The sequence below is a fragment of the Cyanistes caeruleus genome, chromosome 5 (genome assembly GCF_971803275.1).
Source record: "Cyanistes caeruleus chromosome 5, bCyaCae1.hap1.1, whole genome shotgun sequence".
Lineage (NCBI taxonomy): Eukaryota > Metazoa > Chordata > Aves > Passeriformes > Paridae > Cyanistes > Cyanistes caeruleus.
In genome coordinates, this window is record NC_141705.1 from 5,913,997 (window position 1) to 5,938,193 (window position 24,197).

Sequence of the window (24,197 nt, forward strand, 5' to 3'; positions counted from 1 at the left end):
TAGTTAATAAATGAAAACCAGATATGAAATACTCCCAAAAAAATCCCACTGATGACATCAGCTCAGAATCTTTTCTCTGCCAGGTACAACAGGGATCTCACACAGCAAAATTATTTAGTTCATTTAATATAAAACCCCCAAACCCCTAGGAGGAATCACTCAGGTGGAAGCCAATCAGCAAAGAAAACTTGTTTAGATGGCAAAACCCTCTCCATCCTCTCCCAAAAGCTCCTTGGATTGGTGGGAGCTCTCAGGCAGCCAGACTGACACAGGCACCTCTGAGTTTGTCTCCTTGGCTTTTTTTAGCCCCAACAATGAATCAGGGCTAAGTTTTGTCTTGCCCTGGACTGAGCCTCTGTATCAGACAGCAAAAAACTTAATCCTGGAGAAATTTGAAGAAGTTTTGCAATACTGATGTTTTCAAGGGCTTGAGCTTTGCTGGGAAGCACCAAACAATTCTGGAATTCCCTTTGCAGAGCATTGGGAGCAATGGATGCCTCCAAAGAAAAGTCAGGACAAGAGGAAATGTCCTGGAGTTGTACCAGGGGAGTTTTAGATCAGATATTAGGAAAAATTTCTTGACTGAAAGGGTTGTCAGGCCCTGGCACAGGCCATCCAGGACAGTGGTGCAGTTCCCACACCTGGAGGGGTTTAAAAGACATGCAGATGTGCCACTTGGGGACACGCTTTAGTGGTGGCCCGGGCAGTGCCGAGTGTAGGGTTGGACTCGATCTTACAGTTCTTCTCCAACCTGAACAACTCTGTGATTCTGTGCTGAGCCCACAGGCCGGTGCCAGCCACCACGGGCACCCTGCAGGACCAGCCCTTGTCCCATCCCACCCCTTGCTCCACGCTGAGAGCTCGGAGGAGCCAGCCTTACCCTGCCCCAGCTGCAAGCCACGCTGGGTTTTCTGCTCCTCTTCTCTGCTGGTGGTTAAAACATCCAGCCAGGAGGTCAGGCACCAAAATGTGGTGTGCAACCACCCTCCCTCCCCGCAGGGCTCAGCAGGGAGGAGGGCTGTGGCTTAAGAGACATCTCTGACCCGAGCTGTAGGTGTGATCTCACCCACCACACATCCTGCTGTGCCCACCCAGCTCGGAGAGCCGGGGCTGTGGGCTGTGCAGGCAGCATGAAATGCAGCACAAAAGCATCCTGCTGGGCAGCTGCCTCTGGGAACAGGCACAGCATCCCCAGAGGAGCTGGGTGCACGCTGCTCTTCCACATGGCAGCACCAGAGCCAAGTGCCACCATAGCACAGAATCAGAGAATCATTTCGGTTGGAAATTACCTCCAAGTTCATCAAGTCCAACCTTTGACCCAATACCTCAATGCCAAAATGCACTGTCTGCTTGTTTTTTGAGCACTATCACTGATGGTGACTCCACCACTGCCCTGGGCAGCCTGTTCCACTTCTTAGCCACTCCTTCAGCGAAGAAATTTTTCTTAATATCCAACTGAACCTCCCTTGGCTCAACCTGAGGCCATTTCCCCTTTTCCTATCAATACCTGACCCCTTTCCAGGCACACCAGGGATGAGATGCTGAGCTCTGGGGGCTCCTGACCTACAGGCAGGGTCACAGGAAGAACTGCTGCCATTCTTCAACAAAGCCCAAGTACAATCATCCAGAACAAGCACAAGGTAAACTCACTGACTGATGTCTTAGGGAGACACTGATGCCCAGCTATGGTGCTTCAAAACATTATGGCTTAACATCAACACTGAATGCAAAGTTCAAGTTAGGATATTTCCTATCAGTCACTTAAAAAAAAAAAAAAATTGACACAAAATATTCCTGGAGGCTGGGATTGCATATTCCTGCCCAGAGCAATGAGCTGCAAATGACATTCCTGTTATTAAAATACATGTCTCAAGTCATCTGGGTGCAGGAGGAAATGAGTCAGAGCAGTGGTGGAACAGCCATTACTAAAATAGATGCCTTTCCTCAGGTCCTTTCATTTTAATCTGACATCTATCATTGCCACAGCCAGGACAAGTTTGATACAATTAAAAACATGGGTCACATCTGTCGTGGTTTTAAACCACTAACTAAGAAAATTACTTACTTCTTGCTGTGAGATATGGATTAGAATAAGAGCAAAACAGGCATACAACTTAAAAGGGAAAAAAAAAAAAAAAAAAAGTTTATTGACAAACCACAATAATAAGAACACCAGAATAAACTTCCAGAAAAACCTTTCCATCCCCCATCTACTCACTATTCCCTTGTTCACATGACAACAGAGACAAAAACTCTGGAATTCTGATGGTTAAAACAGTCCCAATTCTTGCTAGTATTTTCACCAGTCTTTATAGAGAAACAGAAGTTTCTTCCTGTTAATTTATGGAGTTTCTCACAGAAAACTATTTTTTGTTATAGTTTTCTATTGCCCTAATGTTAGCTGCTCAGAGCTGCTATTATTAGAGTTCACTCCTCCCATTTTCACATCACTATGAAGTATGTATGGGTCATGAGTCTAGAGATAGCATTTTTAAGGATAAGTTATTCAAAGGCAAAAAAAGTCTTTTTCATCTGTTTCTGTGAGCTTCACCAGAAAACAGTTTTTCTCATGGCCTCTCAGGGCTTCAAATCTCTCAACAGTTTTCTCATTGCCTCTCAAGGCTTTTAATCTCCCAGCACTTCACTATACTATAATTACTCTTTACTCAAATTTACACTTTGAACACTATTCCTCTCTAGATCCTATATCAGGAATTAAAGGAGTTCTTTTCAGGACTTTATTGTCCATCTCCATAGTTTTAACAGGGAGATATTTCAGCTTAATTAAAGCATCTTCTTAATTCTCTACCTTTCCTGAAGCTTCTTTTCTTTCTTGTCACTGGTAGTTTATAAAGTCTCTTTTCATGTTGATCTTTCTTTCTCTCTCTCTCTGGATAAAAAGATTAATCCGCAAGTCTCATCTGGGTAATGAAAGAGTTAACATCTTGCCCAGGCTTTTGTAGATGGTTCGGAGATCTCTGCTGAACAAGAGCTGGAGCCGTCTGTGATGGAAAGTTCCTCATGGCTGCTCTAGAGCGTGTAGTCGCTGTTCCAACCCGCTGCAAGTCCAGGGCCTCCTCCTTTCTTCACTGGGCAGTTTCTAGTGAATGTAGTTACAGCAAAACCTGCAGCCGAGCCAGAGATCGGCTCGGCCCGGCCTGGCCCGGGGAAAACCTTCCCCAGGCCCCCCCATCTCCCGGCCAGGGGCAGGCCCGGCCCCATCCCCGCCCGGCCGCATGGCCTGGGCAGGGACGGGAGGCCTGGAGCTCTGCCACCCTCCACAGCCAGAAAACCAAGAGAACCCAGAGAGCTCTGCTTTTACATTTTAAGGTAGGGTTCACAAGTTGATCCCACTTTTCAATGGCCTAAACTGCTGTCAATTCCCAGCAATGACCGATAATTGGTCAGGAGAAAAGACTCCAAGCACTTCCCAGCAACTCCAACTCCCTTAAAGGTAAAGTAACTCCATGACAACATCCCACTGTGCAGAGCCCAGGGTGACATCCCCAAGGAGATGCCAGGGGAAGGAAGCTGCCTCTGTGCAAATTCTCCTGGTCCCCAAACCTGGGTCACTCCTTGCTTTCCAAATCTGGAACACAAACTGAAGTTTGCCCAGGGTCAAACATCTTTCCTGGCCATTATCCCTTCTCCAGGAGGGATAAATGTTCTCCTGTGAAAAACCACAGGATCTGTTGTTGGGATAAGTGTCCTTGTGCAGGGTGAATAGCTAAGGAAGATTAAAGTGTCCAGCATTAAAGAATGAGATAATTGGAAAATTAATAGTGTTTCAGAGGAAATGGATGTGGAGTTTTGTAACAAATGGCTTCCTTAAAATGACACATTGTAATGAGATCTCACATTTAAGAATATAAAAATGATTGGTTTGGTTCAAAGCAAAGGTTCATCCAGACAACCATCCTGTCTCCAGCACTGGCTGTGAGCAGATGGCTAAGTAATAATGACAAGAAAATCATATATGATGCTTTCCCTTAATATTCAGTCTATTTTTAACTAAATAGATTTCCTGAGCCTGTTGCTGTCTATTGAGTAACTCACAATGAACCTCTCTTCCAAGCATTTATCCAGGCTCTGCATCCACAGTGTCCTTTGTCAGGGACATCCTGGGGTGGAGGATTTTTTTTTGCTTTCAGCTTCACCCACCATCAGCTTCACCTGCTGCCCCTTACTTTCTCTACTGGAAAAGGCAGGGAATAATCAATCCCTCTCCACTCCTTTCCAGACACTCCTTACCCTGGAAACCTTTAGTGTAAATCCATTTAAAAGACGTTTTCAGGGTAAAGAGTCCTAGCCACACAAAATCCATCCCAGACCTCTGATCCTATATTTTGTTCTACTCTGAACCTTTTCTTGCTCTACTGCTTCTTATTTGAATCCCCTCTGAGAGATAAGGGGTGAGACCAATACACAGTATTCAGGATTTATGCAGTGCACTGCACCATGCCTTGGCTATGGACTGGACCATACAATGGCAAAGCTGTGTTCTCTGTTTTATATCTTCCTTCCTTCCTACCTGCTGACATCCAATTTGCTTTTCCTGCTGGGCAAAGAGTTAGTGTTCCCATGTCTTAACCCAAACTTTATAGGCAAGTCAGGACTGGATTTCCTTTCACACAACACTTCACAATCACCTACCCCAAATTTCACCTTCCCCTGTATTGCCCAATCTCTATAAAATCCTTCTGCAGTTCTGTATTTACAAGACCAAAATGCAAAGAAATTAATGTACATGAAAACAAACTTTGCAGGATTTGTTTTAGACATGATCAGCCATTTGACCTCTGAGTCCAACGCTCACAAATAGGGTGGGAGTGGTGCCTGCAGGAGAACAGACATGGGGACAGTAATCACACACTTTTCTTTGCAGTACTGGTGGGGATCAGACTGTTAAAAGTGAAACTCAACACAAAATCTAGTTTGTTTTGTTGATGGCAGGAGAGCATTAAACCAGCTGCTGTCCTTTTTGATCAGGGTATTGTGGCTTAGGTTTGCATCTTAAAGGTGTAATTCAACAGAGTAGCTGGTTGGTTTTTTTTTCAAATCAATGCAAAATTGAGAAGAAATAAGCTGTACAAGCCAGCAAACACTATTAATAGGACCACAAAATGGATGAAGCAGGTTGTCTCCAGCAAGCCATGGATTTCCATTCTGCCAGCTCTGCCAGCAGGAGAGGTGGAGAACAGAAATGGGAACCCTTCCTCCATTCCATTAGCTGTGACCTGCTGTGGAAATTAGTTCCCTCTCAAAGATTTCAACAGCAAAGATGCACAGCAATGTCCTGCTCCGGGGAAGTCCTCCTGCACCACACAGATGGACCCAGAAACTCCCTGAGGAATCTCCACCAGGATTTCCTGCCCAAGAAAAGAAGAGAAGAAGGTCAGTGTGCAGCAAAGGAGACCAGGCATGGCAAGAGTCTGGATGGGTGGTGACAGAAGATGTCAGCTGTGGGGATTGCACCAAGGCTCTGAGACCCTGGAAGGGAGCTGAACTTAGAGGACAACAATCAAACAGTGCCTTGAACCTAATAGAAATCTGATTGTGAGAATTGGAAATAGATAAGGAGACCGGTGCACCTACTTGAACGGTTCAGACAAAAAAAATATATGTTGGAGCCAAGCAGAAAATTTACCTTAAGTCTATATAGAGTTAGAAAATTAAGGGGTTTTGTTTGTTTTTTTTTTTTTTAAATTCTAGTCTGGATCTGTGGCATTTAGATTAGGGAGGCAGAAAATCAGCCTGTCCACTGATAATCACAGCTGGGGCACTGGCAGAGTATTTTGTCACCAGTCCCCAAAAGATACCATCACAAATTGCTGATTTACTGACTGCCAGCACAAACGAGCCCTACATCATCAAGAGAAGTTTCCCACAAGGAAAACTCCCAACATTTCCAGGTCTCCTCTCAAACTTTCAGCTGAGGTACCAACAAGCCTGGAGATTATGGAGATATTCAAGACTGTGGTCAGATAAAGGGATGCACCAAGGGGAGAGCACAGGAGTGTTTGTGGTTTGCATTCTGGGTTTTGAGGTGTGTGACGTGCACACCAAGAGTACCCAGAAGAGTGGGCAGTGTTGGCCACCGAGTTGGAAACACACGGCTACTGTGGAAAAATAGTGTGAGTACCTGGTGGGTGACTCTTACACTTGACATTCTGCAAACCCCTGTAAGTGCTGCAGCTTTGCAAAGGAAAAGGGGGGCAGCAAGGGGCTCATAAACCACAGCTTCACTTCACACCGGAAAAGCTGCGTGCTGCTGGAGTCTCAGCCTTGTATTTTTCCCTCTGTTTGAAAAACAATGCTTGTAATTTGAGACTAAATTTTCTAAATTTAAAAGACTAAACCTTCATTGAAACTTTCCATTCCTCCTTATGAAAGTGGAATGGAAAGTTTTAATGCAATCCTTCAGCGGTTAAGAGCAGCAAGAAGAGTCAGCAGTGCTGTGGCAAGGAGAGTCTGGTGTCACCCCTCAGTTACCATCAGTGACACCTCACAGGGACCCAACAGCACCTGCTCATCCTCAGGAACGTGGCATCAGTGCCTGGCAATGGGATGTCCTCCTGGAGCACTTGGAGACACCATGGGCAGCAGAGCAATGGACCTGTCAGAGCACAGTCATTTTGGTGCTCCTTCTGTGACTCCCGTGTCCCCAGAGGAGCTCCAGCCATGCAATACTGTGAGACATCCAGGCAATGTCTGCTGTGACTGACACTGAGAAACTGAAGAGGTTCTTACCCCATGAAAAAGCCCCTGAAAGCTTTCCACAAAATGACTGAGAAATCAAACATATCCAAAACTCAGCACATTTTCCAGCTCTGATGCCTCAGCTCCCTCTCGTTTCCCATTCCTTCTGTGAAATGGATGTAAGAAAGCAGAGAAAATGAATCCTAAATTCACTTCCTGCTAAGCCCTGATCAAAAATAGGTGAATCCTTGTTACTCTGTCTCATCCCTGCATGATTTTGTCTCTTGACTCCTTGTTCCTGTCTCCTACTAATTATTTGACATTAATTAAATACAGACATAGGCTGGCCCTAGTATATAAAGATAAAACTCAGTCATTAGCAACTTTGGTTGGAGTTCAACAGCAATCAGAGTCCTGTAACCCTATCTGTGAGTAAAATAAAACTTATATGTAGGTTTGGGAGAATAATTACTTCTACTTTCTAATCAACCTGTCTCCTGACTTCTCTTATATGATGCTCTGCACAATTAACTGGTTGTCTGAGTATTTTTTCTTCTTCCTTAGCCATATCATACAAGTGACACTACAACAGAAATTACTAACAAAATTACTAATAAAACATGTTATTAATGCTAGTGATCATTTATTTGGCTCAGGTCCTCAGTCAAACAACGACAGCCTATTCTAAAAATACTGTCTAGAAGATGAACAGCCAAACCAGAACATATGAAAAGCAAGGAAATTCCTTAATTAATCTGATTACCCACCTTCTCCCTCCAGTTTTGGAGCTGGTCATCAGTGCTTACATTAACCAATCTGAATTATTTGTACAAGTGTTGATCTTAAATTAGAACCTTTTCCTGGAGGTCCTGCTTGTCCTGGGGCTTTTTCTAATCAAATAGTTGTCACTGCAACTTCATTTTTTCTTCTGTGTTGCTATGCAAAATAGACACAGCTTTATACTATGCAATACTTTAGCACAGAAGTCAGTAAAAAAGCGATGTGTGACAGCCCTCCTGCAGCTATATCCCAGCTCACAATATGCTTTTGCCTTGCCTTTAAAGGATATATTCATTAGCAGAGGAAAAGGTGGCCTTGCTTGGAAATCAACTCAATCTGTGAGCAAAGAGGGCCAAGAAAAAGGACACCTCCACACAGAGGAGAGGAATATCTGGGTGCCAGTTTGGTACCCTGGATTGATTCATAATAAAATTTACTATTTGTCAGAGACAAGAAAGAAATTAGATATTCCTATTAAGAAAGGCAATAGCCCTTCCTGAATGATCCTTTTACTGTACAAGTTGTCCCAGCACACCCACCACCACACCTCTGAGGACATGCACTGCATGCTCACTCTACAGCTGAGTGAGAACCTAGAATTGATGAATTTTTGTCCCATCCTCATTGGCCAGCACATTCATTTGCATTGTACTTTTATTTGCTTTATTTAAGGTAGATGTCACAAGTCTCCCAGCCTAAGAAAACATGGATTTGACATATCTCAGCAGGCCTAACAGGAGCTTTCTTCACTCACCAACATGCATTGAAGCATGAGAAATAAACCCAGTTCCTAAACCATTTTCAGTGATTCAGTTCTGATCCCCAGTAGAAATGGCATCAAACCCAGCAGCACTTACTTTCTGACAAACCCAGGGAAAAGGGGCTTTCTTTGCAGAGGGATAATGGGGAAAAAAAACAAAAACAAAAAACCCAAAACAAACAAACACCAAAAAAAAAAAAAAAAGAAAAAGAAATCAACAGGAAAGCCAGGAAGAAAGAAAGAAAGAAAGAAACCAGACAGCAGCCCTGCCCCTTGCGGGCTGGTGAAATTGTTGTTACTGTGTGTGATTAAAGTTCCAGGAAGCATCACCCATCCCCATGTACAAGTGGTCACCTGGAGGCAGCAGCAAGGGCCCTTTCCATTCAGGCACACAAGGGTGTTTTTCTTTTTGGCAGAGAGGAAGCACCAGTGGTGAGAGAGAGAGCCACAGGTTGTTAAAACAAATAAAAAGCAAAGCACACCCTGGACATTGGGCACTCACATGAGAATTCTGCTCACAGACCACCTGCCCTGCACAAAGAGATTTGCAACTGCAAAGAAGAATTAAACAAAGAATTGTAAAGAGAGCAATCAAGCACCTGAAAAACCCAGCTGTGTGCCAGCAGCACGTGTGCTTGGAGATAAATGATGTGTACATCTATGTCATGGAACACCTGTGTCTCACTTGCTGGGTAGCAGTCTGCCATCCACCAGACCCCTTGAGTGTGTGCTAAAGAGAAGGAGGCAGAATCCCTGCCAAGAAAAGGGAAGTGTAGCCTGTATTAAAAGCTTGGGACTCGTTCATAACTACTGCTGGAGCTGCTGTGGATCCCCAGAGGGCTGGGGACAGCAGGCTGTGGTGGCTGATCGTACCTCAGCCATGGGCAGCACCTCTCTGGATCTCTAGGGAAGCCATCCAGGAAAAAGCCTTGAGGTACCGTTAAGAACTGATAAGGATAAATTAGCCCAAACTCTGGAGAAGAAACCAATTTCTTCAGGAATTTTCTTTTCCTCATTATGCCACTGATGCCGAGCATCACCTCCTTACCCAAGAGGGTCCTGATGACATCACATCCTCCCCAAAGAGTGACACAGCCTCCCAAGCCAAGTGACAAAGATCATCTCAGCTCTGCTGCACCAGCCCCAAGCACAGACACCCCAGGAGAAGATGGACACGTCTCCTGCCCTGCTCCTGCTGCTGGCTCTGGGATTCTGTGAGTACGGACACGGGGCTGTGCAGCCCCTTCACCGGCAGGGAAAAGCAAAACCCTTCCATTGAATCCAATGCATTGGGTGAAATAATTAAGGGGGTAAAAAACAAGTCAAAAAGGCTGACTTGGAGCTGTGCTCAGTGAGTTTGGAAGGAAAGGCGGCAGCAGCTCAGCCAGCAAAGGGCAGCCAGAGGGGTGGCTGCAGCACCACCTGCACTGGGAAGGGAGATTGATCCGATGAGCGCTTCTGGGAGGAGGGAGGGAGAAGGGTGGCAGTAAAGGGCCTCTGCAAGAAGTGCAAAGGGAGTCACTTGAGAGAAGCTGGGAAGGTGTAATGTCCCTGAGAAGGTGCTGGAAGGGCTGCACCCGTCTTTAAAGCCCATGTGGCTGATTGCTGAGCACCCTCCATGCACCATCCCAGCAAGGACTCCAAGAAAACCTTCACATCATCCACACAGCGTGGCCCTCCCTTGCCATTTCTCCTTCCAGCCCATGGACAAGAGGGAGCTTTCCTCAGAGAACCCTTTGACTCTTCCCAAGTGGTTGCAGCAAGGATTTCTCTCCTGCAGGCTGCCCTGGGATTTTTGGCCAGTCACTTCAGATAAAGGTCAGATCTCCCAAGGACATCAACCAGCTCCGGGTGGGACAGAAGCTGGAGCTGGAGTGTTGGGCTGACAAGGACATTGGTGCATTCTGGATCCACCAGGACAAGAGTGGGAAACTTCACGCCATCGTCTTCATCAATTCCATTTCTCGAGTCACATTTCAGGGGAATCAGAAATGGTCATCTCGATTTGAGGCGAGCAAACACAACACAGTCTATTATTTGACAGTGAAATCTTTCACGCCGCGGGACCAGGGGAAATATTTCTGTGTGATGAATTTGAACCAAATGCTGTACTTCAGCCCTGGCCAGCCTGTCTTCCTTCCAGGTCAGCAACACCTTCACCCAACCTCACTCAGTCCTGCCAAAATGCCCAGCACCTCCTGCCCGTGCCCTCTCCAACCAGCCATCCCTCCCACAAACCCCATTTCCCTGCTTGCTTGCCCAAGGCATCCTGTACCCAACCCACTGGTCCTCCTGCCAGAGGCTCCCTGCTTCCCACCTCTCCTCCTGGGACTGCCCCTGCCCAAAGGCAAACATGTTTGGGCAGACCCAGCATCATCTCCCCATCCCCACTGCTCCAGCCCACCCATGTGCTCTGAAGGGAGAAGACTAAAGCAAAGTCCACCACCATCCTCTCCTTCCTCAGCACACGCAGCTCCCAAAAGTATTACCAAGCTCAAGGGGCTCCAGCTTTGTGAGGATGGTGTCAGAAAGTGAGAAACAAGGGAGCTGCAGCTCCCTCTTGGCTCTTGGGAGACCCCATCCAAACTTGAGAGTAGAAGGGCAGGAGAGATCTGTTTTATTGTATGTCCCTACATGCTGAATTCATCCATTTCACTTACAGCCACCACTGTAGTGGCACCCACCACACCAGAACCCACCCCTAAGCACGGCATAACTGAGGACCCCAGCCTCAATACTCTGGATCCAGGTAACCTGAATGCAGGGAGGGAGGGAGAGGGGAAGGGCTGGACTCTGCTCCAGTGACACCAAGGGGAATCCTGCAGGCATTTGGGGATCAGGAGGGAGAGAGAAGATCCACACTGCTTCTTTATCACAGATGCAAGGATTAAATTCCAATATTTCATTCAACCTAAGAAAGGCTAAATATGATGTAAAAAGCATGAGCATGCCTGGGTACAACAGCAACATGGGGAGGGAGGGTAGAGCCTTGGGGCTGCTTTTAGCCTCAGCAGGAGACATGAGAAAACTTTTGTCCACATAGCCTCCCTTGAGGCTATTTCCCCAGGAAAATGGTTACACCAGAACTGTCTGTAACACCAGCTGTGAGCACCTGGTGGACATTCCATCTTCTCTATTCCTGCAGAGAGAATACAGGAAGATCTGAATTTCTTCTGTCACATCTTCATCTGGGTACCCTTAGCAGGTGCCTGCCTCCTGCTCTTCATTGCCCTGGTGATCACCATCGTGCTGTGTCAACGTAAGGTTCACCAAAACCCTCTCTAGATGCACCTCTGGCCTGAGACCACAGCCCTGCCCCTCAGGGAGATGTTCTGGCTGCTTTGGGATGCAGCCAATAATCAGGACACAGTCAATGCAAGGACCTCTGTTAAAATCAGTGTCTGTGTTTTAATCCTCATCAGTAGGATTAGGATGAGAAAGAATCATCAATTAAGAATCACACAGTCAGAAAATTATTTATGTTGGAAAAGACTTCCAAGGAAGAAAAATAGATTTGAAAGAGACAGTACTTATTCTGTTAACTGTCTTGTTCATAAATGGGTGTGTCAGAGGTTAAAGTCACAGAGCCTGAAACATTCTGACCTAACAGAGCAAATATGCTCCAGCAAATGCTGAGAGTCCCAGTAGCAGCTCAAGCTGGAACCAGATGAGAAACTTCATTCCATTATGATCAGTGAAAAGCTCTCAGCTGCAGTTCATTTCTGCAGCAATTTCCAAGCCCTTCAGGATGGATTTTTAGCTTAGTCTAAAATTAATGGCTGGATGTTTTATTTTGCTGAATCTACCCCAAAGTAACAACACAGAGGCTAAAATGGGGAAGAGCATCATTACCTTGTGTGCATGCAATGTGGCATCACTGCCACTCACCTACTGCAGAAATAATTGCTGCTGAGGGATTTTCAGCAATGTGACAAAATCACTGGGGGCAGCAAACAGAAGTAATTCACCCTTAGTGTTCCCAGGTTGACCCTGCTGCTGCTACTCACCTTAAAGAATAATTCCTGAAAATATTTAAGTGCATTACTGGGGTAACATGAGCTGCAGCATGGATTTCCTCAAAAATAGGCTTGGTTATTAGTCTTAAAGATATCAGTTGCAGGGGAGCACCAGCCCTGCCTCACTGGAGTGTTTCTTTTCTGATCTGTCACTTGGTACCTTTCAACTAAAACATTTTCTCTCTTTTCTCAGAAACCAGAAGACGAAGATGCAGGTGTAAGAGGTGAGTGACACGCATTGACATTTTTCTCTTCAACTTGGCAACATCCCACCCTCAAGAGATATAGCAGGCAGGTGCCAAAAAAGCAACCTAAAAATTCTTCATCTGATAGAAGATGGTTGGGAGGGGCCTGAGCAATGACTTAAGGGCAAAAATGGAACAGAAAGTTCTCCTGTCCGGTTTTTGGTTTTGTTTGGGGCTTTTTGTCTGTTTGGGCTTTTTGTTTGGTTTTTCAACTATTAAGTTGTTGAAGTCATTGAGCTCTGACCCTGCAGCAGATACAAAACAGAAAAAAAGGTGTTTGTGGCAGCCCAAAAGCTTTGTGCATCACCCAGTGCTCATAACTAACTACATTTCTGTGCTTCCAAATGCACCATTCCCAACCTGAGCTTGGGGGTGACCACATTTCTTCTCTTCCCCTCCCCAAACCATTCAATTCCAGTACTGCATATTCAGATGTCCCCATGGATGGGGATACATGTAAGTTCCCGCATCCCAGATCCCGCTCTGCACCATTTGGGACCCACAGCACCAAGGTTTTCCTGCCTCTGTTTCCCCAACAGGCACTAAGGAACAGTAGCAGAGGGGCTGCTGCAGCCTTGAATGACTCCTGAGAAACACCAGTGCAGACAGGAACAGACTGAGGGGTAACCCAGTTCCTAGGGCACACAGGAACCTTTCTTTTATGCTTCCCCTCCTGCCCACCCCTCACCCCGAGTCACCAGGAAAACACGATCAGAATGAGAGTTGCAATTTCCTGGTTTGGAAGAGGAATTGTTTTTTGCCCACATGCATTTTGCTTCTGCAAATTGACCTCCCTGCAGCTGGTTTGCTCACCTCTCCTGCTCTGCAGGAAACCACTTCTGCACTTCTGCAAGCCTTGTGTACCCTGGGGCTTGTGGCAAGAGAGACACCAAGAAGTCCCCGCTACTGCTCAAGGGAAGCCAAGGTTGGGCTAGTGCTTGGAACAGCTGGGTTGCCAAGAAACTTTGGAACAGCATGTTCACACCTCTGGAGCCTCATTCTTTGCCAATCAAAGCACCTTTAAAATCAGATAAATTCCTGTTCTTTGTTATATATCCATGGGTTTTTTAGCACAAGAGGTAACTGCCATTTAGTTCTCCAAATTAATACCGACCTTCCCCAACAGTAGTAGAAAATGGATCCCTACAAATTTATTTTTCTTTTAAAGGCAGGTTGCATTTTTTTAAACTGTCTGTTAAATGGAACAGACAGTCATTTTCACAGGGGATATTTATTACACCCAGTGCTTTCCTGATCCTCATCTGCCTTTCCAGGGGAGAAATGAAAAGGAAGAGCTCTTCAAGTGGCCTTGTTCAGCAGAATATTTGCATTTTTCACTTATCTCAACCCCCTCTGCCAGCTCTGTGCAAGGATGTTCTGTCTCTGTGGGGAGAAAAACACCCTGCAGAGCTCTCCCACTTTGCCCTGATGCAGTGGTTTTAATACAGGGGCCTCAGGAAATCACTTCCTCAAGGATGGCTCTCCTTCAGCAGCCCTAAACATGACAGAGCTCTGGTTTTAGCTATTGTACCATATTCCAGTTTTGATTTAGAGAGGAAATTCCTGCTGCTCTGAGCAGCTCCTGCTTAGTGAAAGGAAGCTCTTTGGAAATTAACAGCACAATTCACTCCCTTAAAGAGCACCCCAGGATCTGGCCTGCGATCATTGCTGGCAGCAGAAGGATTCATTTTCCACCACCAATTAATCCTCCCTGAAAAGGGGTGCCAAATCCCCAACTCATCAGATCAGCATAAAACTCTCAGTTGATGGAGACAGCCATTTCTATCATTTTGGGTGCACGCTGGCTGTCTGGAAAGCCTCTTTTCAAACTTCTCTGCAGGCAACACATTCCAACAAGAAAAAGTCTCTCTGAAATGATAACACCCTGTCTAATTAAAAAAACACCCTGCAAACCCTGAGCTCTTCTTTCATCATTCCTTTTGGAATGTAGAGGAAGGCTTAATGAGAGGAGAGGAGTGATCAGAAGTCAGAGGTAAATTTAAAAAGCCCACTTTATTTTTTAATCAATGTTAGATTTGACCACCAGTGTATCTTGTGACACAACCTTCTTTTGTCAGTCACTGCTTGAAATGGTGGCAGATCATTCACTTGCACAAACGGGATTTAGGAGCACTTTGCAGCCTTCTCTGGGAGTTCCCTGGCTACAACCCAAGGCTAAAGGAGCCTGAATTTCCTTCTTGTTCCTCTCCCACCTGAGTAAACCAAACTCACTTCTCTCTCCAGACCTGCAAATGCGAAGCCCCCCGTGAAACCCAGGACACCAAACTAACACAGATCAGCATCTGCTCCTTCTGGCTTCTGGATCTTCTCCTGGGAGCTGTCAGCACAGAAATCCATCTCCTACCTTATCCACAATGTCACTGCACCTCACCCACTCTGCCCTGACAGATTTGAAGAGACAAGAGGGAGCACAGACAAGAAGCAGCACTTCCCCGAGAACTGTAAAGCACAACTCCTTCCAAACCCCAAGCTTCTCTGGGCAATTCCTAAGGCCAAAGGCCACCTCTGTTCCCAGGCCACAGGCACAAGAACCAGGCCAATCCAGCTGCTGACATGCCTCAGTGAGGAGCTGATGAGAAATAAGGACGTGAGCTGGACCTTTGCTCAAGGCTGTGTGCAATTTCCTCCCAAAACGCATCCAGAGGTGGAATTTGCTACAGAAAGAAATAATTATCCCCACCCAACACATCTTCTTGTTGTGGTGCCTCCCTACCAGGGCTTTTACTGTTTCATGTAATGGAATGCAAGACTGCACTGAGAAGCTAAATATGGATTAAAGGGCCTTACTTTTGAGGTTTTTACAGTTCTGGGGGCTAAGGTTCACTGTTCCCCTCACATTGTCCTTGTTCTGCTGCTACCCCCAATCCACCTATTTCTGCAGGAGTTTGGCCTGAGTAAGGAAAGTGGGATTTGCTTTCTTTCTGAGGGAAATGCCTGAGTGATTTAAAAAAAAAAAATAAATCTTTGTCACTTGTTTTGGTTAAGCAGAATATTTAACATGTTGATATTCTGGGGACATGTTATGGACTACTGTAAATTCTGTTTTTTTCAGATCTGTATTTCATGTAAATATTTCCTTAGTATACTTGCATTTTAAGAACTGAAACATAAAATAAAATTATTCTAGTCAGATTCATGACCATTATTTCATTCTTTCTTCAGTTCCTAGTCTCACAAAAGCTAAAATCCTTCAGGAAGGTAATAAACAAGGGGTTGAAAATGTCTTGACTAAGGCAAAAGCCAGTGATTTATACACCATTCTGAACTTTAGGGTGCAGACTTCAGCTTCCAGCTTAGCACAGCCTAAAATCATCTAAAGGTATCTTCCCAGGGATTTGCTGATGAGCCCAGTAACACTCCCACATCCCAGGAAACTGCCAAGAAGGCGCCTGAGATAAAGAGTCTGGAATTCTTGTCACGGGGCTGATAAAAACCTGGCAAAAAAAAGGAGTGGAAGAAACCCTTTGATAGTCTCCTCCTCTGTAAACAAGATGGGAAGGAGAGAAAATCAGAGAAAAACAAAGTTCTTCCAAACTTACTTGTTTGTAAGAATTAAAAAGAAATAAAAAATAGGGAATAGGTAAGCATATCTAAACAATAGTGGGAAAGTACTGAATGACAACTCCACAGAACTACACAAATTATGAAGAAAGAAAAATAACAGAAACGCCCCAACACTGAGGCTATGAGATCAATTTAATTATTGGATGGTGTTGAGTTAGTGTAAGCTAAAAATTTTCACTTAAAAAGGTATCACTCAAAGTGTTTCTGCCAAAAAGCTATAGGTCTTTCCTCATATTCTCATATCCACTTTTTCACATCACACAACACACCATGTTCCTGTAGCCCAGGCACAAGTGCAGTGTGCTCCTGCTCTGGGACTAACCCACACACCCAAAACAGATGAAGAAATAGAAGCAGGATCTGTTTGCTTTGGGAATTTTTATTTGTTTCAGAGGGCTTGTTTGCTATTTCAGAACACACCTGATCATTTTTAAGTCCAGTGCCAAACTCAGGAGGCTCTGGGATGGCTCCTGCCTCCCTCAACACATCTTCACACAGATCCTCCAGCCCACCCTCTGCAGGGCACAGCTCACACAGCATCAGTGACCCTCACACATCTCAGCAGCCCAGCAGCAGCTTTCCCCACTCACCAACACACTTTGATGGCCAGTGATATAAACACAGTTCCTAAACCATTTTCCATAACTCAGCTGTCAGTAGCAGCACAAACAGCAGCACCTGTATTCTGACAGACCCAGGAACCAAGAGGCTTCTTGGCAAAGTGTTAGTAATAAAAAAAAAGAAATTAAACAAAAAACTTTACACAGGAAGATAATCAACAAGAAAGCCTGTGTGTGCAAAGTTCCAGGAAACATCAGCCATTCCCCTGTGCCAGAGTCACCCAGAGGCAGCAGCAAGGGCCCTCTCCTCTGGAGCACACCACAGGGCAGGACGGAAGGAACCTGTGGTGAGGCAAAAGAACCACAATAAGTAGATAAAACAAAGAAGCAAATCACAAATTCTGGATTGAAAACTCATTTATTCAGAAATTCTTTTTTTCCTCGATGTTTTGCCGCAGATGCCAAGAATTGTCATTTTACCCAAGAGGGTCCTGATGACATCACATCCCCCCAAAGAGAGACACAGCCTCCCAAGCCAAGGTAAAAAAAAAGATAATCTCAATGTGCTTCACTGTCTCTGAGGACAGACACACCAGGAGAAGAAGGCTGGGTCATCTCATGCTCTGAGTAGCAGCCCCAATAGCAATGGCATCCAACTCAGCAGTGTCTGGCTTCTGACAGACCAAGGAAGAAAAGGAGATTCTTTGCAAAGCTGTAATAAAAAAAACCCCTCACAGAGAAAAGAAATCAACAGGAAAGTCAAGAAGAAAGAAATAAATCAAACACCAGCCCAGCCCCTGGCACTCTAGTGAAATGCTTCTTTCCATGCATGCAAAGGTCCAGGACGCATCACCCATGCCCATGTGCAAGTGGTCACCTGGAGGCAGCAGCAAGGGCCCTCTCTGGTGAAGTATAAAAGGGTTTTTTTAAAGAGCAGAATACCCTGTGGTTAAAGAAGAGAACCACAAGTTTTAAAGACAAAGAAAAGGCAAAACACTCACTTGTGCAAGGGGCAGTCTCAACAGGTTCCAGTTCCTAGACCAGCAACCTTGCATGAAAAGGCTTTTTACTGAGCAATAGCCATGAAGAACAGAACAAAGTGCAATGAGAACAATAAAGACTCATCTGTGTGCCAGAAACCTGTGCTTGGAGACAGACAATACATGTGGATCTACACCATGAACACCAGTGTCACTGTGGCTCTGCCATGCACACGACACTCCATGAATGTGCTCAGGAGAAAGAGGCAGAATCCCTGCCAAGAAAAGTGTTCTAAAGCCTGTACCAAAGGATGGGGCTGGTCTGTATCTTCTGCACAGAAGCTGTGGGGAGGGAGCAGCAGGCTGTGGTGGCTGATCCTACCTCAGCCATGAGCAGCGCCTCTCTGGATCTCTAGTTAAGTCACCCAGAAAAAAAATCCTTGAGGCATTCTAAGAAATAATGAGGTTAAAGGGACCCAGATTCTGGATTTGAACTGAATGCATCCTGATGTTGGGGTCCTGATGACATCACATCCTCCCCAAAGAGTGACACAGCCTCCCAAGCCAAGTGACAAAGATCATCTCAGCTCTGCTGCACCAGCCCCAAGCACAGACACCCCAGGAGAAGATGGACACGTCTCCTGCCCTGCTCCTGCTGCTGGCTCTGGGATTCTGTGAGTACGGACACGGGGCTGTGCAGCCCCTTCACCGGCAGGGAAAAGCAAAACCCTTCCATTGAATCCAATGCATTGGGTGAAATAATTAAGGGGGTAAAAAACAAGTCAAAAAGGCTGACTTGGAGCTGTGCTCAGTGAGTTTGGAAGGAAAGGCGGCAGCAGCTCAGCCAGCAAAGGGCAGCCAGAGGGGTGGCTGCAGCACCACCTGCACTGGGAAGGGAGATTGATCCGATGAGCGCTTCTGGGAGGAGGGAGGGAGAAGGGTGGCAGTAAAGGGCCTCTGCAAGAAGTGCAAAGGGAGTCACTTGAGAGAAGCTGGGAAGGTGTAATGTCCCTGAGAAGGTGCTGGAAGGGCTGCACCCGTCTTTAAAGCCCGTGTGGCTGATTGCTGAGCACCCTCCATGCACCATCCCAGCAAGGACTCCAAGAAAACCTTCACATCATCCACACAGCGTGGCCCTCCCTTGCCATTTCTCCTTCCAGCCCATGGACAGGAGGGAGCTTTCCTCAGAGAACCCTTTGACTCTTCCCAAGTGGTTGCAGCAAGGATTTCTCTCCTGCAGGCTGCCCTGGGATTTTTGGCCAGTCACTTCAGATAAAGGTCAGATCTCCCAAGGACATCAGCCAGCTCCGGGTGGGACAGAAGCTGGAGCTGGAGTGTCAGGCTGACAAGGACATTGGTGCATTCTGGATCCACCAGGACAAGAGTGGGAAACTTCACGCCATCGTCTTCATCAATTCCATTTCTCGAGTCACATTTCAGGGGAATCAGAAACGGTCATCTCGATTTGAGGCGAGCAAACACAACACAGTCTATTATTTGACAGTGAAATCTTTCACGCCGCGGGACCAGGGGAAATATTTCTGTGTGATGAATTTGAACCAAATGCTGTACTTCAGCCCTGGCCAGCCTGTCTTCCTTCCAGGTCAGCAACACCTTCACCCAACCTCACTCAGTCCTGCCAAAATGCCCAGCACTGCCTGCCCGTGCCCTCTCCAACCAGCCATCCCTCCACAAACCCCATTTCCCTGCTTGCTTGCCCAAGGCATCCTGTACCCAACCCACTGGTCCTCCTGCCAGAGGCTCCCTGCTTCCCACCTCTCCTCCTGGGACTGCCCCTGCCCAAAGGCAAACATGTTTGGGCAGACCCAGCATCATCTCCCCATCCCCACTGCTCCAGCCCACCCATGTGCTCTGAAGGGAGAAGACTAAAGCAAAGTCCACCACCATCCTCTCCTTCCTCAGCACATGCAGCTCCCAAAAGTATTACCAAGCTCAGGGGGCTCCAGCTTTGTGAGGATGGTGTCAGAAAGTGAGAAACAAGGAGGCTGCAGCTCCCTCTTGGCTCTTGGGAGACCCCATCCAAACTTGGCTCCAAGAAGTTCCCCCCAGAGCTGAGGCCTTTGCTGTGCACAGGAACAGCTGTGTCTAGGCAGGAGAGCAGAAGGGTAGCAGAGATCTGTTTTATTTTACTTCCCTGCATGCTGAATTCATGCTGAATTCATCCATTTCACTTACAGCCACTGCAGGAGAACCCACCATCCAGTGGGACATCACCGAAAAGGACTTTTTCCTGAACACACCAGATCCAGGTGGGAGGGAGGGAGGGAGGGAGGGAGGGAGGGAGGGAGGGAGGGAGGGAGGGAGGGAGGGAGGGAGGGAGGGAGGGAGGGAGGGAGGGAGGGAGGGAGGGAGGGAGGGAGGGAGGGAGGGAGGGAGGGAGGGAGGGAGGGAGGGAGGGAGGGAGGGAGGGAGGGAGGGAGGGAGGGAGGGAGGGAGGGAGGGAGGGAGGGAGGGAGGGGCAAAGAGCTAGACCCTTGTCCACTGATACCAAGGAGAATCCTGCAGATATTTTGGGATGGGGGAGAGTGAAAATCCATACAGCTTTAGCAGAGTTGGTAGGATTAAATTCCATCATTACATCTCCCATAGGAAAGGCTAAGGATGATGTAAAAAGCATGAGTAGATCCCATGCCTGGGCACACCAGGAACAGCGGGAGGGAGGATAAAGCCTCAGGGCCCAGGTCTGCTTTTAGCTTCATCAGAGGACACAGGAAAACATTTGGCCATGTGTCCTCCAGCTCCCAGGAAAATGCTGGCAGCAGTAGAACATCACTGCAGGCCCAGGGGAAGCTCTGTGCCCCAGGCACACCAGGCAGGGCCCTGGGCAGCTCCCCTGGCTCTACCAGAACTGTCCGTAACACCAGCTGTGAGCAGCTGCTGGACCTTTCCTCTTCTCCATTCCTGCAGGCAGCAGAATGCAGGAAGACCTGAATTACTTCTGTCTTGTCTTCATCTGGGTCCCCTTGGCAGGCCTCTGTCTCCTGCTCCTCCAGCTGATGGCTATCACCAGGATGGTGATGTGTCGACGTAAGGTTCACCACAACCCCCTCTAGATGCACCTCCAGCCTGAAACCACAGCCCTGTCCCTAGGGAGACTGATGTTCTGGCTACTTTGGGAGGCATGGGATAACCAGGACACAGTGCAAGAGAAGGATCCCTGTTACAGTCACTGTCTGAGTATCTTCTAATAAATCATCTTCACAATTTCAGAGTGACCTTTCCCTCCCACTCCAGCTCTTTCCAATGATTTTGTACAAAGGAGTTTCAATGATCTGACTGCAGCATCAGGGGCTCTTTACCAACAAAAGGCCATGTGTTATGCATGGGAAGCATTGCCTTGAAAATGTATTTTCTCTAGTCAATGTCATTGAATGTGACAAAATTCAAAATTCATGTGACAAAACCCAAAATTTAATGTATGAACATTGAACAGAAAGCTGTTCAGAAAACTGAGCAAAAGCATTCTTCTGTATTGCAATCTCTGTAAGCTTTGTTTTTCTTCCAAATTAAATTACTATGTCCTGACCCAGAGATTAATTATTTATTGCCCGTTCTACTGCTTGGGACAATCCTGTGGGGAGAAACAGGACATGGGCATTTAAATTCAAAAAAGCATTTCAATAATATGAACACATGTACAACAACTGCATGGAATCCTAACGAAAGATAAAGAGAGGGGAAAAAAAAACCCAAGCAATAAAGAAAGACATACAATTGGGCATTATTACCTGACATTACTAATAGTGATGCTCCACTGTGCAGTGCTGCACTAATACCCCAGTCCTGAAGCAATATTGATCCAGGCAAGATTGAAGCAGTGAAAAACTGGGAGTAGGAAATCTTTGGTTTGGAGTTCTTTCACCATTTTGTTGGGTTTGCTTGTTGGTGCTTTATCTGCAGTCTTTCATTTGCATGTTTTCAACCTCTAAAAAAGAATTACAACACTGACAGTGGTAATTATCCCCCTGAACACAGCTGCAAATCCATTGCACAGTGAAATCTTCCCATTTTTGGCTTCTAGTACCATTGTAATAGATATCATGAGTTAGCATAGGCCTATAAGGGAAGGGAGTTCAAAAGCAAATCCAGCTCTCCACCTGGGGATTTTCTGTGAGATCCTACCTGCTCGTGGACTGGTGTCCATCCCAAGATACTTACACAAGGTGTTCTATCACTGAGCTCCTTACATTTTAGTATGTTTTACAAATACACCCAGTACAGTGTACTGAACTGCTCTGATTCCACCTGTGCTGCAAAAGCAGCACAATCCTCTCTGCAGCAGGTCAGAATGCTGGGAGGGCCAGAACAGCTTGAGGTGAGCACCAAAACAAACCCTTTTGTAGTGACTGCCCCAGTTTCTCACTGAATACCCCAAAAATGACCAACTTCACTACAGAACCCTCCAGCAGAGGCAGTGACCCAACACAGCTCTCCAAAGCAACGCTGACTTGCCTTTGCCAGCTCCTCCTTCCACACAGTCCCTTGGTCAGCTTGTGCTCCAGCAAAGCTCAGCTGCACCCAGCACTGCACCTTGGATTTAAATCTATGGCTCAAAAGAGCCTGTAAAGTTTTTCACAATATTCTTTATAATCCACTTACAATCTGGATTTTCTTTAGAACACCTTTGCACCCCTAAGGTACCAGTAGAATGCAAAACCAAAACTGCACCTTTTGCACTAAAATGTTAAGAAGCAATTGCAAGTATCAGTGCAGCAGTGAGAAGGGAACGTGCCAAGAGCAACTCCAGCCCTGCATGCATACACCTCTAGCAAATCATGCAAGTTCAGGGCAAACTGGCTGGGTTTGTGGTTGAGTGGCAATGTCTGGGCAAGGAGCCTGGACTGCTGCTTGCACCAATAAAAAGAGGAGGACTGGCTGAGCTGGAACACTGAGAAGCAGCTCAAGGGTGCTTGTTTGTGCATGCAGGAAGCTGCTGCTGGACAAGCCCTACAGATCTGACAGCTTTTGGTTACAGCACATGGAAGAGGCTCTAGCTCCACAGTGAGCTGAGCAGCAAGCAGAGGCAAAGGCTGGAAGGCTGACACAGGGCAAACTGGAGTCTGACACAGAGAATGACTTTCATAGAGGAGCAGAAGGAATGCATTTGTTCAGAGGTCGACAGTTACCTAATTGCACACTCGCTCCAAACTAATAATGGAGTAGCTCATAACTCAGAATCTGATGGGCTAAAGACAAACAACACAGGAGTTAACACTTAATGGTGGGGAGCGCAAGAGCTGTTGCACAATTTAAACATAACCTCAACTAATAAAGGAAAAAAAAAGTACAAGATGGTCACTGAAAGCCTGTGAAGATGAGGAAGGCATCAGATGCCCCCAAAACACAGAACATCCACAATTTGCTGATAGACCCCTGCTTTTAGCCCATACAAAGCTTCAGTTATTCAGTGAACTTTTCTGAGTGAGAAAGGATTTTGATAAATAAACTCCAGATATACCAGTACAGCCAAGATGACCCCACCAGTCAGTAACTGGACTGGTCAGTTAAAGTCACTTTGTCTGTCCAAGCCTGTATTTGACAGATGACCTGTCACAGGGAAGTAACCTAAGCTCCTCCCAGACTCCTCAGACTAATTCTGTGGTGCATTTTGTGCAAGTACTTGGAAGCCACCCCCAAAACCATCCCCTTGCTGTTGCTTCTGCAGCATTCAAGACAGAAAAGCAAATTAAAGCAAGGAAAAAAGAACAGAAACCTCTGGAAGAACAGCAAATAGGCAGTGAAACGTGACCTTTCTGTAAGTAGGTTTCTTCCTTCTGATTAATCTGACATCAAATGTGTTTGACATGCAGAGTCAGCACAATCTAATCACCAGATTCCCATTCTGAGTTGTGCTGAATAAATTGAATAAGTGTAAATTTTTGTCATAGGAGATCAACCACATCTGTTTGTGTTCCACATTCCTGGAAACCTCCCACATAACTTAGAAACCTTGGGAAATACGAGATTTGCTCTCAGTTCTAAGGGGAAAGAATTGTCAGTCAAAATAGCTATGTTCATATATATTTATTTCCTCTCCCCACAGGCAAATGTCTTATGGATGATGCTCAAGACTTGAACTGAAACATTATTTGCACCTTCCCCATCCCCTTTTTTCTCTAGCCAAAGGAGAAGTCCTAGCCATAACCTGACAGTAAGAAGAAAGAAACCAACAGCAGCCTCACCAACTCTGAAAATAAACACGAGGCAGAGGAAATGCAGGAGAAAAGGGGATCTTCTTTTAAAGGCTGAACTCAGGGAAGGTTTGCTCACTGCAGCCTGGGTCACAGCACCCACCAGGTTCAGCTCTGAGTCTTTGTTCAGTCTGCACAGCTGTTTTAAAACACCCTCCAGAAAGTGAAAAGTTCTGAAGTGGAATAGGAACTGGACAACACTTCCAGGGCTTTTGTGTTTGAATACACAGATACAGCTTCCTGTAAAAATTAGTACAAGTTAGTGTGATCTGAAACACCAGTTCCTATAGCCAGACCCAGCATGACTCAGTAAAAGCTTACAGAAGGCTGTCAACAGCTCCAATACCTGTATTTCTCTAC

At 46.1% G+C, this 24,197-nt stretch overlaps 2 protein-coding genes and 1 long non-coding RNA gene across 6 annotated transcripts in view; 2 read left to right on the forward strand and 1 right to left on the reverse strand.

Moving 5' to 3' along the window:
* The window catches only part of LOC147652891 (uncharacterized), a 31,522-nt gene that overhangs the window by 5,761 nt on the left and 1,564 nt on the right, over positions 1 to 24,197 (reverse strand). Inside the window, exon 1 of one of the 2 annotated variants that reach the window (XR_015287503.1) lies at positions 881 to 957. The exons of the other annotated variant lie outside the window; for it this stretch is intronic. This is a non-coding gene — a long non-coding RNA (uncharacterized LOC147652891). Of the gene's footprint in view, positions 1 to 880; positions 958 to 24,197 lie in introns of those variants that run through there. 2 annotated transcript variants of the gene reach the window in all.
* LOC111941912 (T-cell surface glycoprotein CD8 alpha chain-like) lies at positions 8,732 to 15,653 on the forward strand. Of its 2 annotated transcripts, none has more exons than XM_086891413.1 (6): positions 8,732 to 9,453; positions 10,020 to 10,382; positions 10,902 to 10,988; positions 11,385 to 11,498; positions 12,449 to 12,479; positions 14,745 to 15,653. In XM_086891413.1, the coding sequence occupies exons 1-6, from the start codon at positions 9,408 to 9,410 to the stop codon at positions 14,788 to 14,790; spliced, it is 687 nt and encodes a 228-aa protein (XP_086747539.1). In that variant the 5' UTR covers positions 8,732 to 9,407; the 3' UTR covers positions 14,791 to 15,653. The 2 variants fall into 2 exon arrangements, with proteins under 2 accessions (XP_086747539.1, XP_086747540.1); XM_086891414.1 differs by lacking the exon at positions 14,745 to 15,653 and adding an exon at positions 13,040 to 13,126 and having other exon boundaries at positions 9,324 to 9,453.
* LOC147652892 (T-cell surface glycoprotein CD8 alpha chain-like) lies at positions 17,833 to 21,177 on the forward strand. 2 transcript variants are annotated; one of them, XM_086891412.1, is made up of 4 exons: positions 17,833 to 18,299; positions 18,866 to 19,228; positions 19,824 to 19,895; positions 20,554 to 21,177. In XM_086891412.1, exons 1-4 carry the CDS (start codon positions 18,254 to 18,256, stop codon positions 20,697 to 20,699), a joined length of 627 nt encoding a protein of 208 aa, XP_086747538.1. In that variant the 5' UTR covers positions 17,833 to 18,253; the 3' UTR covers positions 20,700 to 21,177. The 2 variants fall into 2 exon arrangements, with proteins under 2 accessions (XP_086747538.1, XP_086747537.1); XM_086891411.1 differs by lacking the exons at positions 19,824 to 19,895; positions 20,554 to 21,177 and having other exon boundaries at positions 18,223 to 18,299; positions 18,866 to 19,607.